This window comes from Musa acuminata, chromosome BXJ3-11, assembly GCF_036884655.1.
Source record: "Musa acuminata AAA Group cultivar baxijiao chromosome BXJ3-11, Cavendish_Baxijiao_AAA, whole genome shotgun sequence".
Lineage (NCBI taxonomy): Eukaryota > Viridiplantae > Streptophyta > Magnoliopsida > Zingiberales > Musaceae > Musa > Musa acuminata.
In genome coordinates this window covers 3,755,143-3,769,933 of record NC_088359.1, presented here as the reverse complement: position 1 = coordinate 3,769,933, position 14,791 = coordinate 3,755,143, and the positions used below count along the sequence as shown (strand labels likewise).

Genomic DNA, 14,791 nt, shown 5'->3' with positions numbered 1-14,791 from the left:
GTCTTCCAGTTTTAATCCACCCCGCTCCGCAAGGCCACGACTTCGCCTCCCTTCCGAGTTCTTCCTTCCCGTACGCGCACGCGTCGTCGCTCTTCCACTCCAGCAGACGGCAAACGTACGTCTTCATGACGTGGACCCGTGTCAACTGTCGTGGGCCCCGGCCAACGGGAGAAATTTGTTGGGTCTGAGGCATGTTTCGTACTCGGTAGAAACAGATGGTCTAAGAGTCAATACTCTGTTTCGAGTCGTCGTCCGCCGCCTATAAAGGGCAACTTTGGACTTGCGGAGACGAGACCGGCAGAGGCCAAAGGGGGCAAGGGGTGTCTTCCCCGTTCCTGCTATTGCCACCGCGATCTGCGCACCCTCGCCGCTCTCGGAATCCTAGACTCACCGCAGTCGCGGCGATCGGAAGATAAAGAAGGGAGGATAGGCGATGGGAGGCGGCGGCGATGCCGCGGCGGGGGAGTACGCGGCGGCGAAGACATCGGTGTGGTGGGACATCGAGAATTGCCAGGTCCCTAGGGCTTGCGACCCGCACCTGATTGCCCAGAACATAAGCTCCGCCCTTGCGGCGATGGGATACCGGGGCCCCGTGTTGATTTCCGCTTTCGGCGACACGAATAAGATCACGCCGTCCGTGCAACAAGCCCTCTCCAGCACCGGCATCGCCCTTAACCACGTCCCCGCCGGTAAAACTTCCGACCCTCAAGCCCTGATCCCGTCGTTGCTTTGGCGGAGCGCCATTCTTAGGGTCTTAGGTTTCTTGATCGCGCAGGAAATGCCTTTCTTGCTCCTCCTCCTTTTCCTTTTTTCAGATTCCCAGTTTTCCGCGGCTTCATTGGTTTCCTAGTCACGCTATCTCATTGCTCGTACGAATAAACTTAGTGATCGGTGTGTCCATTGGGTTCTGACGGTACTTGTAGCTTTGCATATATGCTCGTTGCCCTCCAGATGGCGTCGGTTCGGTGGGCACTTAGTTTTGTGATGCGCATCTACCAACACGCTTTTGTGTGAACATGTTTTTGACTCTTCTTGTAGAATATGACAGGATACCTAAAAGCTTCCAGAATATGACAGGTTTCTTTATGATTATGGTGTATGTTTGGAGAATTATGGAATCTTTAGTTCATGCATCTAAGAGTTAAATTACTTAGTTACTGTTGGCATATTTCATAAGGAACCTGGATTCTTATTTGAATTTGGACCATCAAACCATATGAGATAGCAAGTTACTCATTCCCTGAATGTGATATATCGGAAGTTTTCATATTTGTTCTTTTTTGTATTAGTTAATCGATAAAAAATCTTGTATTTGTGAGTAAAATTGTCTAGAGTCTTTAAATAACCCTTTCTTGGCCAGTTTCTAGGCTGAAATCTTGGTGTTTTGTGTAATTAATTCAATGAATTGACATAGTTTAGCAACTGGTAGGAGGGTACATTTTTGTTGTTATCTTTTTCTGTAATTATTTTACCTTATTGTAGTCTGTTGTCATTGTTTCAGCTTTCGTATAAGCTTTTGTTTTTGGAAAAATGCTCTAAGGGCTTCTTGTCATGCATTTGAGTTCCAGTAAATCCATCTTTTTATAATTGGGTCTGGCATTTTTCTGATGTTGGTAGTGTAACTTCTGTATTTGTTACTATATACATCCTTATCAAGGTAAGGTTGAGTTGCACTGAGATTATGTTTACTTGGAGCCTAGGTGGGAGGCAGTAAATTAAAGCACACTTGGGCATCAGAATGTATTTACAAATAATCTTGAGGATAAAATAAGTTAATTATTTTTATTGTTTTGTAGTACTACTATTAATATGTAAATATCCTAGGCAGAATAATAAGGAAGAAAAAAAGAAGGAAAAAGTGTGGACATCTAATAATCTCAACTGTTGAATTGTAGTATAGAGAGGAAAAAATGAAGCAGCCACATTGAGTATATATATATATATATATATATATAAGAAGTAAAATGGAGAGGAAGATAAGCACACATCAATAGTAGTGGACAGAAGGAGAGAAAAAAAGTAAAAGTGGGCCCGTCTTTCTTTCTCAATGAATGATCTTTTAAATTAAATCTAATGCGTATTACTTAACTAGATAGTTGAAAAATTAGAAGTATAAATTGAAGAAAAATGTGTATTACTCAATAGTACTGGACAGAACGTAAAAGAAAAGAAGAGGAGTGAAAAAGTAAAAGTGGGCCTGTGTTTTTTTCTCAATGAATGATCTTTTAAAATAAATCTAATGCGTATTACTCAACTATATAGTTGAAAATTAGAAGTAGAAATTGAAGAAAAACGTGTATTACTCAATAGTACTGGACAGAAGGTAAAAGAAAAGAAGAGGAGTGAAAAAGTAAAAGTGGGCCTGTGTTTCTTTCTCAATGAATGATCTTTTAAAATAAATCTAATGCGTATTACTTAACTAGATAGTTGAAAAATTATAAGTAGAAATTGAAGAAAAATATGTACAGGACTATATAGGGTGAGCCCTTTTGTGATTAGCTCTAGAAAGGTGCTCAACCACAGGCATTCTGTGTGCCTTTTTGATGCTATGGTATGTTAGCCGAGAAGGTGCAAGTCTCTCTCTGGATGCTTGGTAGCTTTTAGTAATAAGTTGCTGATGTAGTTGGGCAGTTTAGCTTTACATCAAAGTTTGAGTCTATTAAATAAAAACATGTTTAGATCGAATTTTTATTTAGTTTATGGAACAAGGATTATTGCAAATAAGCATTATTTGACTGATATGATCCAAGACTATATATTTACATACTTGAGCTGCTCATGATTGTCATAAAATATTCAGCTTCCTCTTTCCTATTACACTTGAAGCATTTGTGTGTGAAATTCATAACTCATGTGCTTTACCTGCAGTTCATGACTGAAAAGCTGCACTACTATTTGAAAATATTTGAATTTGTTGCCCTATGGGATATGGTTGGTTGGAAAAAAGAAATGTGTTCTTAGGAAAGCATTCTCATTTCTTTTATACATGTTCATGTTCATGGTGAAGGAAAGTTCAAGAACCTGGCTAGAGGGTGAGACTTGGAAATTGTACTGTATGAATAGTGAAGGGAAAAGAGTAATAATCAATCACTTGGAAACAATTTTCTTTTAGATATGTTGTGTTACAAATTTTATTGTTAATATAGGGAGCATCTCTTATCAGAGATGTTGGAGGGCTTCCTGGAGGTCACCTGGGTTAATACATAACTTGATATATGATACTCGAGAAAAGCTTCCAAATTTGGGTAGTAGTTGCATGACCTTCATCCCAACCACCGTCGCTCTACAAAGGGTTTGAGCTAAGGTTTACTTATTTTGTGTCTTTAATGTAAATTGCAGCTGATTTCAGGGTTCATTGGTGTCTGATATTTTGCAAATATGCTACTGTTTTCTTTGGTCTGTCATGATGAATTATGGAAGTCAAATTTGGGTACTAAATTTCAACAATTAAATCAAAATTGGATGCGACGCCATGCCATTTTGGTTGAAAAATACATAGATCAAGATATTCGTAGTAGATATTTCTAATTAACATACTTGCGGAGATGTTTGTTTAGAGATGGCTTTTTCTTCTTTTTTTTTTTTACTGTGATACCATCCTCTTTCTAGTTCTACATATGTTTTCTCATACCTCATTTTGATAAATGCTATGCAGGTGTCAAAGATGCAAGTGATAAGAAGATTTTGGTAGACATGCTATTTTGGGCAGTTGATAATCCTCCACCTGCCAACTACTTGTTAATATCTGGCGATCGTGACTTCTCAAATGCCCTCCATCAACTTGGATTGAGGAGATACAATATTCTTCTTGCACAACCACCAAATGTATCACAAGCCCTTGTTGCTGCTGCAAAGAGTGTCTGGAACTGGAAGGACCTTGTGTCTGGAGGAAAGCCATTGCATGAATCACCTTATATCAGCAAGACATCAGGTGGTACTTCGTTGACTGAAGCATCACTCAGTGGCAGTCCTGCAGGAAAATCTGATACTTGGTGCAAAGGAAAGTCCAAGAGATGTCCAAATCCAATCCAGCCAAATAGTGATTTAACAACAATATCAGGCAACACATTCATGCAGCCTCCTCCTGTAAGTCATGATATTCTAACTAACAGTAACGTTCCCCAATTTAACAACAGCATGAAAAATACTGATCAAATGCATATTCCAACAATGCCAAGTATGAAAGCCCAGGAAAGTTCCTACTTGAACCATGCTACTAATTTTTTCACCCAGTTACCACATCAAATGCTACCTTCTGAAGCCAACTACTCTTGCCAATCTGAAGCAGTATCTTTCAAGGAAGCTCCGCATCGATTCTTTCAAGGGAATCAACCCAAGTCTTCAAATGGGGCTGTGGCAGATTATGCACCACCTCATCCATATTTCTCCATGAAAGATGGAAAAGACTTTTCTAACAATGACAAATCACGCTGGCCTCACCCATTAAGACCTAGTGATTTACTACCTCCACAGCCTAGTACTCGACCTGGGAATTTGTCTTCATCAAATTCTCAAAAGTATAATCTTAATGCAATTCCATATAGGCCTAGTGGTGCAGCATTCACTTCACCACAGAGCTGGATAGGTGGCCCACCCTTCTCATCAGGAAACTTACCTGAATTCAGCAGAGTTAGCATATCAGATGATCCTAGTGGTGGTCATCATAACAGTTCATCTTTTAAGAGTAACCCTAAACCAAACATTTCTGTATCAGATCATTATGATCCACAGAGTTACCAAACAACTTATGAGGAACATGTGCACAGACAACCTACAAACACCAGGGACAGCAACTTGTCAAAAGATGAGTTGTGGGGTAAGCCGGGATGCCTGTCAGTACCAACTGAAGTCCAGAATGTTTTGTGTGCTCTGCGCATATTAAAAACTGACAAAATGGTCCCAAATGAAGCAAACATAGCTGATTGTATTCGCTATGGCGAGATGAATATTCAGAATTTTAACATTGGCATGGCCTTGAGCTATGCGGTTCATCATCAACTTCTTGTGATGCACAAGCTAGGAGGTAATTTACCATTCTATGTAGAAAAAAATGATGTACTCTGGAAATGTATCAATCCTATTGATATTAATGCTAAGCATCCAAAGGCAACATGGGATGCAGTTCTAAGGTTTCTCTCTTCGACAGCTGGACGTGCTTCAATGATGACATCACAATGCAGGTAACATTTTTATTGAAGGCTGTTGTTTAATCTGCGTTCTTGCATTCATGATACAACTTGTTAATTTTATACAGGTATCAAGCAGCAATAATTGTGAGAAATTCATGTTTGAATCATCTTGTTTTGGGTGAAATTCTTCAGATATTGCACGTGACAGTTAGTGTCAAGAGGTGGATTACACCTCACCCATCGGGTTGGCAGCCGTTATCTTTCCATTTACCTGATACAGATAAGAATACAGATGCAGGTGCCAGTACAACATATTGATATCTTCCCAAAGTGGAACAGTACGTTGGTATAGATTGACGTGGTAAAGCAGATTAACTTTAGTGGACTCAGGGAACTAGGTATCCTTTGTTCCTTACAGGTTAATTGTTGTATACTCAGGTCAATCGAAAGTTGATCCCGATAAGAGTATATCATTGCTATAAGTATTAGTTGATAAAAAACTTCAGAAATTACGAGGAATGCTTTCAAACCAATACAAGTATTACATATGTACCGGCCAAGGACAGTCTTCTGAAGGTGCTAGCTAGATCTCTCATAAATTGACAGATACTAATAAGCAGTCATATAGTTTGCATGGGAATTAGTTATCTTATGGGATGATAAAGGTACAGGATGATGGATAAGCTCACGGTAATGCAGTGGCAGTCTACGCCAATACGCATGGGTGCTTTGGACATTATACTTGAAACATTCAGGTGGACATAGTATAATCTCATCTTCCGTGCTTTGTGGATCTGATTTCCAAATTTTCTTGGTGACAAAAGCTTTGCCGTCATGTGGCAGCCGGCTAAACAAATGATCAACCAGAATGGAGGTTGCAATATGTCTAGAAAAAGGTTGACTATTATGATCATACCAACTTTTATTGTCTGGTGGTGGAAAAGTATGCTCCTCTATGCAGTTGGTTGCGAAATGCAGATTTCATTTTATCCTACAGTTATACTGGCAACCTGTCGATGCAATAACTTGTTCCACAGTCGAGCGTCCAGGTGGTGTTAGTATATGGTTGTTTGCTTTATGTAGCAAGCTTCTTTGTTGTTCTCTTTCCACAAACAGAACCTGTTGTATTTTCATATCGTTCGCCGCCGCAGTGGCATTTTAGTACCTAGAAGATGAGTAGTCATTATGCTTTCTAAGTTTGATCTTGTTCTTCTTCCTTGGAGAAGTTTTATTTACTTCTCTGTTTCAAAAGAAGGAAGTTATTTTTGTTTACAGACTGCAGTTCTATAGCTACCATGTATGTATACCGCCCTGGATTTACGATAAATACCTATTGTGTAGAGTGTTTGATCGGGTTGGAGATTTACTTCAAGGGTTTAGTTCTTAAAATGTTTTTGTACAAAGATAAACTATGTTTATTTAGATGACAGCTGGTTGTTTTCAATTGCCTATGAATGTTGGAGACAAATGCTAATTTAAGCTTAAATCAATCAGGATGGATTACTCTTTATTGTTTCGTTAGGCCAATTAGGTCGTCTACCTTCATTGAATCAAGTAATTATATAATTCATCTTTTATTGGTCATCTTAATTCATATATTATCTTCTTTAGTTTTATCCTTTATGTTACTAAGTTGAAAGATATCAAGATAGATAATACCGAATGATATCGACGAGTGGTACATACCGGTCCGACGGCATACTGGTACGTCAATCGGGAATCTTCTGCCCTATTTCCGGTGTGAGGGCTGAAGTCCAAGGGCGAGATGTCACCCTGCTGTTATGAGAATACATCTTTCCTAATGGAAAGATGCCTTCGTTCAAACACAGACTCAAACCACTCAAATGAATGTCGTCGATATAACTAAGGGAATCAATCATATTTGATGTGTTTTGATATTTCTCTCTTTTTTGTTTACTTTGCATCATGAGAATCTTATTCGACGTAGTTGCCAAAACGTAATCTATTTATTCGATATGCGTACAAAACTTAGGATAGATAGCCTTATCACCCATGCGCAGCAGCATAAACTAGCAATCGATGATGGTGATGATCTTTGCTTCTCAGTTTTCTTATCAGTTAAATGAAAATACCAATACCTCCGGTCGTCGTCCAGTGACTCTCAACTCCCATATTTCTTTCCTTTGTTCACTGCAAGAGGCGCGCGCGGCCAAGGAAAACGGGAAGCTGCCCGTGTGGAATCACTAATCGCCACCATCTTCCGACGTCGCTCGTTTATGTACAATTGGGCATATTCCGAGCACGTCTATCTCGTGCGCCTGATGCTACAAAAAGGCGCGTCACGTGTAGCTGCTCGCCTCTGGCGTCAAGCTCTTCTTCGTCCCCAGAAGCTGTTCTCCCTTGCTCGCCCCCAAATCCTCCGATAGCCTCGCACACACCTGCAGACCACCGCCATCCGCATAAGCTTTGATCTCTCTGTCACTGCCTACGAGACAAGACTCGTCTTACCTTCCTGTACAACGACGAATCACCCTGTGACTTCCTCAGCTCCACAACACACACAGACGGAGTGAGCTCGAACACCTACATCTCATCAAAATCATGGTATCATGATCTCATCTCATTTACTCGAAAGCTCAAGCAGCAAGAAAGCTTTACCTCTGTAGCCAGAGACAGTGACGCAGCGGTCTTCGTGCTCCTCCGATCCTGCTTCTGCGTTACTTTCAGCTGCCAATAGATGACAAAAGAACAGTTGGTAGTGATTCCAAGGTACCAAGCTATGGCAGGAGATCTAGAGGTACCAACCTTGCCATGCCCCTTCTGAACCTGAAGCCCCATCTCTGTGACGATGTCCACAATCTTCTCCAACAACTCTTTTGGTGAGTGATCTGATGTGAACCTTATTTTCCTTTCGGACACATCCTGCAAAAGGCCATAAGCAATATCTATGAACACGTTACAAGTTGAATGAAAGAGGCAATTTGTCATTTCCTACCTCTTTCTCGAAGAAGCCAGAAAGATCGAGCGATGAAGACATTCCTATCAGCTGGAACGCATTGATATGTGTAGGTGAAGCTCCATTCTCGCCGGACACATTTTGCTGCAGACATCCAAAACATCAGCTCCGATTCAAAGCAATCAAAGCCTCTCCAAAACAGTCCTTGTTTTACCTCTTTAACAGGAAGGGAGTCACCATAACTGTCGTCGCCGTCGTCGTCATCATCTTTCGGGAACACCGGGGCGTAGTCCTGCTTGAACCAGTCGTCTGCTTTGATCTCAGCCACATTCATCCGAGTTACAGGATTTGGATCAAGAATCCTCCTCAGGATGTTCTGAGCGCCCGGGGAGAGCCACCTGGGGATCTTGGTGTCGCCCCTGACGATCTAAGCCAAGAAGCAAGAAGATATCACTCCCTGCCCAGCAACCGATAAGGATCTCCACTTCATCCTTGTGCAGAGTGCATACCTTCTGATATAGAACAGCGAGGTTTCTGTCGTCGAAAGGAAGATAGCCGGTGAGGATGACATAGAGGATGACACCACAAGACCAGATATCGGACCTCGCACCGTCGTAACCTCGGTTCGAGAGGATCTGATGGCATTGCCACAAGAACTCGTCAAGCCAGGCATCACCAGGAATATGAAGAAAGCAGAAATGGAAGGAAGTGGTAGAAATCACCTCAGGGGCAATGTAATTTGGGCTCCCACATGTTGTGTGCAGCAATCCATCATTCTGATGCAGCACAAGGAAGAAGATTTAGCCAAACAACACAAATGGAGAGAGAGAGAGAGAGAGAGAGAGAGTTGAGTGTTTTGTTTCACTGAGGAGGAGCTTAATTGACATACCCCAAGATGTTGAGGCAGTGCACTGAGGCCGAAATCGGATACCTTTATGTTTCCTTTTGCATCAACCAACACATTCTCTGGCTGTGATACGAGTAGAAGATGACTCTCCCTCTCAATTTGACACTTGAATCGATCACATAAAAGTGCAGTTGAGATTTGTTACCTTGAGATCTCTGTGGTAAACACCCTTATCGTGACAATAGCTGACAGCATCTATCAACTGCTGGAAAAGCCTCCTTCCTTCCTTTTCTGAAAGCTTACCCTTCAATGACTACAACATAGAATAGCAAAACCAGCTTCAGAAGCCGTAATTCTATGTCACAGAGGCAATTCAACAAATAGGTTGCTTACGATTTTGTCGAACAATTCGCCGCTGTTGACGTATTCAAGGACCATATAAATCTTGGTTTTGCTGGCCGATACCTGTCGTTCAAACACCAAATTGCCCTGTCAATATGAATCTGAAGCATAATTTGAACTACAAAACTTGTTTCTTTCATCACAAACATGCATAATTATCCCTATCAAGCTACTAAGAATATTTGCCCTCAGCAAAGCCAGAACCTGCTACTCCTATCTACCGAGAAAGTTGCAGCGGAGCAATCTTACTGCGATGCTGAGATCATTGAAAAGAAGAGTCACCGAGTGAAACAAAAGGATCACAAATAAATGCTACTGAGAACATCTAATGCCCGCCCTGTTTCCACAGAAGGAGACCTCAATTAGCGACTGCGTCCATTGGACCCAACCGTATCGACTGCACGCCTTTCCTTCTCCACATGCATCGAGGCCCACAGTGAGATGGGTTGATTGCGCCAGGATCACATGGGGACAACTCCCGAGGGCAGGACGCGGACGCGGCGGACCCGTCGGCCGTGTCCCGATCTGGACTGCACGTTGAGCCGGTTCCCGCCGGGGCCCACGTGTTCCACGCCGACCGTCGGTGCCCTGTAGCCGTCGTGATCGGGACCTCGCATCTCAAAGCGTCGGTCCCCCACCAGTGTCTTTTGGGCCCCAGCGTCACGCGGCCAATCAGCGCCGTTCCGGTCATGGCGGGCGGACAGCTCGTGGGACTGGCACGAAGTCGCGGCCGTGTTATTATTAGTATTATTAGTGTTTGGTCATGGTGGGGTTGCGAACGCCAAACCAATCCGAAAAGAAGGACAACGAGGACAAAGATTCCTTGCTTCCAACTCCATCCACCGAGACCTGCCTAATTTCCCCGGAATCTACTGCTCGATCTTGCTCGATATTAAATCGAATAAAATAATCAAAACACCAGCCAACAGAAGTATGCGTTCTCCCAGAACTAAACTGAGGAGGAGATGAACGCGGGGAGTCAACAAGAAGAAGAAGAAGAGAGAGAGAGGCGGGAGGCAAACCTCATGTAGACGGACCACGTTGGGATGCTTCAGCAGCTTCAGCGTGCCAATCTCCCTCTTGATCTGTTCCATTTCTTGCATGGTTAGTACGACCTCAAATGATTCCACTACGGGCAACAAACAAGTGGAAGAGGAAGGATGGAAGGGGAGAGAGAGGCTTGACCTGGTCGTCGATCTTGAGGGACTGGATGCGCTTGCGGTCGAGGATCTTGACGGCGAAGGCCTGCCCGGTGACGACGTTCCTCGCGTACTTCACCTTCCCGAAGTTCCCCTCGCCCAGCGTCCTCCCCAGCTCATACTTCCCCAGCACTCCCTCCTCGCCTCCTTCCTTCACCATATATGCACGCACAGCACCGTCCTCTTCCTCTTCTTCTACTCCCTGTCTTCGTTCTCTTCTCGCGATGGGAGAAGCCCTGATCAATTCAACAAACCCCAGCCTTTATTCACTCGTGCAAGGAAGAAAGAATAATAGAGTTAGAATGCAGCGGTTTGCATCAATCTCGGGGCTATGTGCTTTTACCACAGTCGCCTCCTGTCTCAAGCAAAGCACAACAAGAAAGATAGAGAAAGAACAATAGACAGGATAGAGCCTATGTGGCTGACTCTGTTCTTATCTCCTTATATTATCATTATTCTTAGTACCCTCAAGTTAACCGACATTAATTGGCAAGGGACTCATGGCTTTCCAGAAGGAGATAGAGGCAAGGGGTCGTGGGGCAGCCTTGTCCATTTCTTGTGTGGAGAGACTCCATGACTCATCTGGCTCCACAACTTTGTTAATGGCTACTTGCACGTACAAAAGGGCAAAAAGCGTAAGAGAAAGGTCATGTGATAAGTGCAGCGTATGCTCTCAGTTAATCATGTCCATAGATAAGTATGTGATTCAGGTTTCCCTTCCCTCTCCTTATAATACGAAGGACAGTAACTCTCACATAGTCACAATTAATCAAAACTTACATACACAAAGTAGCCTCGTTGGCTGTCTCATTCTCAACATTAGGAAGCAAAGTATAACCCAACAAATAAGAAATATATTATTCCTTTTGACCGAAAAGAAGAGAAAAAAAAATCCTTTTCTTATTAGGGTGTTGATTTCAAAACATAGCTAGCAAAAGTAATGTATGTTTCACGGCACACAACTCAACCCTGCACATTGCGTAAGAGAATTTCCCATGTCATGTAGATGGTAAGCATGATGCAAGATGATAAAGTGAAATTGACTCGAGAGTTTGACACGGCACGCACATCGCTTGGTAAACAAGCAATTCCATCTAGCAGCCGCACGTATCATGGCACGTAGTTGTACTGCACGAAATCTGTTCTATGATATATGTACTCCAAAATGTATTCTCTTTGGAATTTTGTGCCAAGAAGACTATGATTAAAGAAGAAAGAGCATGAAGCATCCATTATTATTATATATGATTTGATAGATCCACCTATAAATATGGCCACCGATCCTAATTTCCACGATAATTGTCTTATGCACCCAATAGTCTCATTGCCTTCTTCAACACCGACAAGTTCTTTTGATATGATCAAATTATACTTTACGAAACTTCCACCAATTATTGTTAATACAAGTCTAACTTGTAGGGCCTTGATGAGGTGGTGTGGATATTATGCTCCATTTTATTGTCTTATTTATGTGTAATGAAAGTGATTGTGGAAAGATAATAAGATACTGTAACAGCCACTAATTAGTCTTGTGATATACTCAGTGAATAAAAGGAATATATATATATATATATATATATATATATATATATATATATATATATATATATCCTACAAAATAAAGTGATTTATATACACTCTTCAAAACTTAAAAATTATATGCACACACGCACGACTACTTTAAATATCAACGCCTAAATATCTGTTTATTGTACTTAGTCTCTGTCACGTACTCTAAGCTAACTATTATATATATATATATATATATATATATATATATATATATATATATATATATATATATATATATATATATATAATTGATGCTAAAAAAATTATTCAGATGTATTTTAGAAATTTTAGATTTTTCTGACAGACAAATATGCTATTTCAAAACCTTGCAATGGTCATAAATGTACAATTCTTATTAGAAATATAATGTAAATAAGACTAATGTTGCATCTTAGTTCAGAACTAATTACTAACGATGAAATTAAGAACCATGTCCATCTTAATCATGATGCCAATAATAACCATATGTCATTTTCCACCGGACAAAGGAATTGGGAAGTAGCTATAATGAACTGCGAATGTCACAATCTCCGTCACCGCCCTAACTGATTTGATTAGTTTCTCCCCAATTTTTTTTATGAACCCAGCAGGTTGGATGGGACCCGCGCTGAAACAGTTCCGCGATGGAGTGCACGTACTCGAGCTACGCGTGCCACGCGTCACGCCCTTGACATGGTCTCCGTGTATCACAGAACCAGTGCGGGAAGTGCTACGTGAACGAGCCAAACCTAGGTCACGAGCCGAGGTGGCAGCTAGGCAACCGTCCGATGAGAAAAGTGTATTTCTCCCCGGCTTTTTTGCAGGTGCGATCGGCACAATGAGACGGTGCCTTCTGTGGAGGATACAACGAGCTACTACTAATCGCAATGAGCGATTCCAACTACTTTCGTTTCCTTGGAAGGGCAAACATCTCGGAACTAAAATAAGCAGATCGACCCCAAATGTTGGTCAATTTCTTCCCCCAAATTCCAGTTGAAACACTCCCTCCATAAAGGAAAGCAAGGAGGAAACCGAGTACTGCGTGCGCTTCCGATCACAGAAAAAAGAAGAAAAAAGAGGCGAAAAAGAAGCACATAAACCGCGAAACCGAAAGCGTGCGATATCGTGTAAGAATCACATAGAAGCATAGTGGAGATACTCAGATCAAGATCCCACGCACCTTTCTCAGACTTCCAGATTCGCAGGAGGGCGGCGCCAAGGGAGCGGACGTTCCCGGGGATCCGGCGGTCGGGGTGCGGTTCAAGATGGGGGAATGGTACGATAAGGAGGACGGCGAAAGCAAGCGTCGTGCTACATATATAGAGAGGAACGGTTGAGCTTTGGACGCTTGCGGCACGAGCCGACTGAGTCACCACGTGTCGAGAAGCTACTGGATGGCTGATCTGAAATATCGAGGTACGTTCACGGGCGCGCAAGGACAGATGGCAGTCATCTGTCTTCCTTCCTATCATTTAAGGTCGCGTAATGCGGGTCGGATTCAGATCATATCGGATCCAATTTGGAGTCTGCCACATAAAGAAAACACCAACGAGCTTCTTGTTACCGCGTCATTGGTCTGCACATGTGTCGACATTTTGCTTTTGCTTTCGGAAACAAAAACAAATGCATATTTGACTCAAGTCGGCCGCTCGTCCTACCAACCCACCTTTTCTTTCGCCCACAATATCCGCAACAATAATTTGCATTTGCATTTCAACAATATTAACTCATATATATATATATATATATATATATATATATATATATATGTCACGTGAAGATGAACACATGAGGAGGAGGAGGCTGGCGTGCACGTTTCACGCGAGAGATGGATTAGGTGGAACGGCTGCGACATCGCAAGTAATAATAATAATAATAATGAGGAGGAGGATGACGACGATGAGAGAGGGAGATTGCTTCCACGGCATGAAGTGTTGGAGTGGGCGTGCGAGGGCGAAGTCAGGGAGGAGAGGGTGGCGGACGGAAAGAGCCTCGAGTACTCGGAGACGCAGTCATCGGCGGGTGGATGCTCTCATTGTTGCGTCCTTTGAGCTCCTTTTTTTCGTCCTATGCTCTCTCGTCTTTCAATTGAAGAAACTGATGGTTTTGATTATTATAAATAAAATAATCATATAAAAAAGAAAAAATATTTTATCATTATATCGAGGTTCGCTGTATCGTACCGTATCGACGTTTCGATCCGAGCTCGATACGGTACGGTACCGGTGTAACAGGTGGTACATTAGGGCATACCGAACAGTACACCCTAGTATACCGAATATTTTTTTATTTTTTTTCATACTAGTAATGCTACAGTATAGTACTATAGCACTGTCAGTATAGTACTATAACACTGTAACGGTATCGGACGGTTCACGTACCGGTAACCTGTCGGATCGGTACGTACGGACGGTACGCTTCGATACCATAGATCTTGTATTATATTAAGAATATTTTAATGCACCAATTTCTACGTTTCATATGTGTTTTGACAGAAAACTTTTAGGTTAATGCTGATTGGTTTAACTCAAACTCATCATTAGCATCCTATTAGAGTCGATATACATAAAAATAGAATTAAATGAAGAAAAAAAGATAAATGAAAGAAATTTTTAGAAGATTTAAGGAGTCATATATTTGGATCTAACAGACTTAAGTTCATTAAAACTATCCAATATGGATTCATTAGAACTATCTGTCTCATTTATTAGCACCTGCCATTCTTGTACTTTTGCCTTCTCCAAAG

The 14,791-nt window shown here is 41.8% G+C and overlaps 2 protein-coding genes across 5 annotated transcripts; one reads left to right on the top strand and one right to left on the bottom strand.

Moving 5' to 3' along the window:
• The first annotated feature begins 208 nt into the window (after positions 1-208).
• LOC135652712 (uncharacterized) lies at positions 209-6,495 on the top strand. The gene is made up of 3 exons (XM_065173885.1): positions 209-689; positions 3,656-5,180; positions 5,255-6,495. Exons 1-3 carry the CDS (start codon positions 434-436, stop codon positions 5,445-5,447), a joined length of 1,974 nt encoding a protein of 657 aa, XP_065029957.1. The 5' UTR covers positions 209-433; the 3' UTR covers positions 5,448-6,495.
• A 582-nt stretch (positions 6,496-7,077) lies between these two features.
• On the bottom strand, positions 7,078-13,355 carry LOC103970412 (CBL-interacting protein kinase 1). Of its 4 annotated transcripts, none has more exons than XM_065173886.1 (14): positions 13,226-13,355; positions 10,481-10,730; positions 10,318-10,380; positions 9,287-9,358; positions 9,099-9,206; positions 8,936-9,016; positions 8,769-8,822; positions 8,556-8,681; positions 8,261-8,473; positions 8,086-8,190; positions 7,896-8,012; positions 7,749-7,817; positions 7,599-7,673; positions 7,078-7,528 (listed from the first exon to the last, which is right to left on the bottom strand). In XM_065173886.1, exons 2-14 carry the CDS (start codon positions 10,652-10,654, stop codon positions 7,430-7,432), a joined length of 1,356 nt encoding a protein of 451 aa, XP_065029958.1. In that variant the 5' UTR covers positions 10,655-10,730; positions 13,226-13,355; the 3' UTR covers positions 7,078-7,429. The 4 variants fall into 4 exon arrangements, with proteins under 4 accessions (XP_065029958.1, XP_065029959.1, XP_018676164.2 ...); XM_065173887.1 differs by lacking the exon at positions 13,226-13,355 and adding an exon at positions 10,838-10,958; XM_018820619.2 differs by lacking the exon at positions 13,226-13,355 and having other exon boundaries at positions 10,481-10,750.
• Between the last annotated feature and the right edge of the window lie 1,436 nt (positions 13,356-14,791).

What these genes read in the sequence shown, in the direction of transcription:
- LOC135652712 (XM_065173885.1), top strand. Translation starts at nt 434, where the DNA reads ATGGGAGGCGGCGGCGATGCCGCGGCGGGGGAGTACGCGGCGGCGAAG. An exon ending in CCTTAACCACGTCCCCGCCG is followed by an intron (nt 690 to 3,655) that starts GTAAAACTTCCG and finishes AATGCTATGCAG; the next exon opens with GTGTCAAAGATGCAAGTGAT. An exon ending in ATGATGACATCACAATGCAG is followed by an intron (nt 5,181 to 5,254) that starts GTAACATTTTTA and finishes AATTTTATACAG; the next exon opens with GTATCAAGCAGCAATAATTG.
- LOC103970412 (XM_065173886.1), bottom strand. Translation starts at nt 10,654, where the DNA reads ATGGTGAAGGAAGGAGGCGAGGAGGGAGTGCTGGGGAAGTATGAGCTG. An exon ending in CCCTCAAGATCGACGACCAG is followed by an intron (nt 10,381 to 10,480) that starts GTCAAGCCTCTC and finishes GAAATGGAACAG; the next exon opens with ATCAAGAGGGAGATTGGCAC. An exon ending in TTCAGAAGGGGCATGGCAAG is followed by an intron (nt 7,818 to 7,895) that starts GTTGGTACCTCT and finishes ATCTATTGGCAG; the next exon opens with CTGAAAGTAACGCAGAAGCA.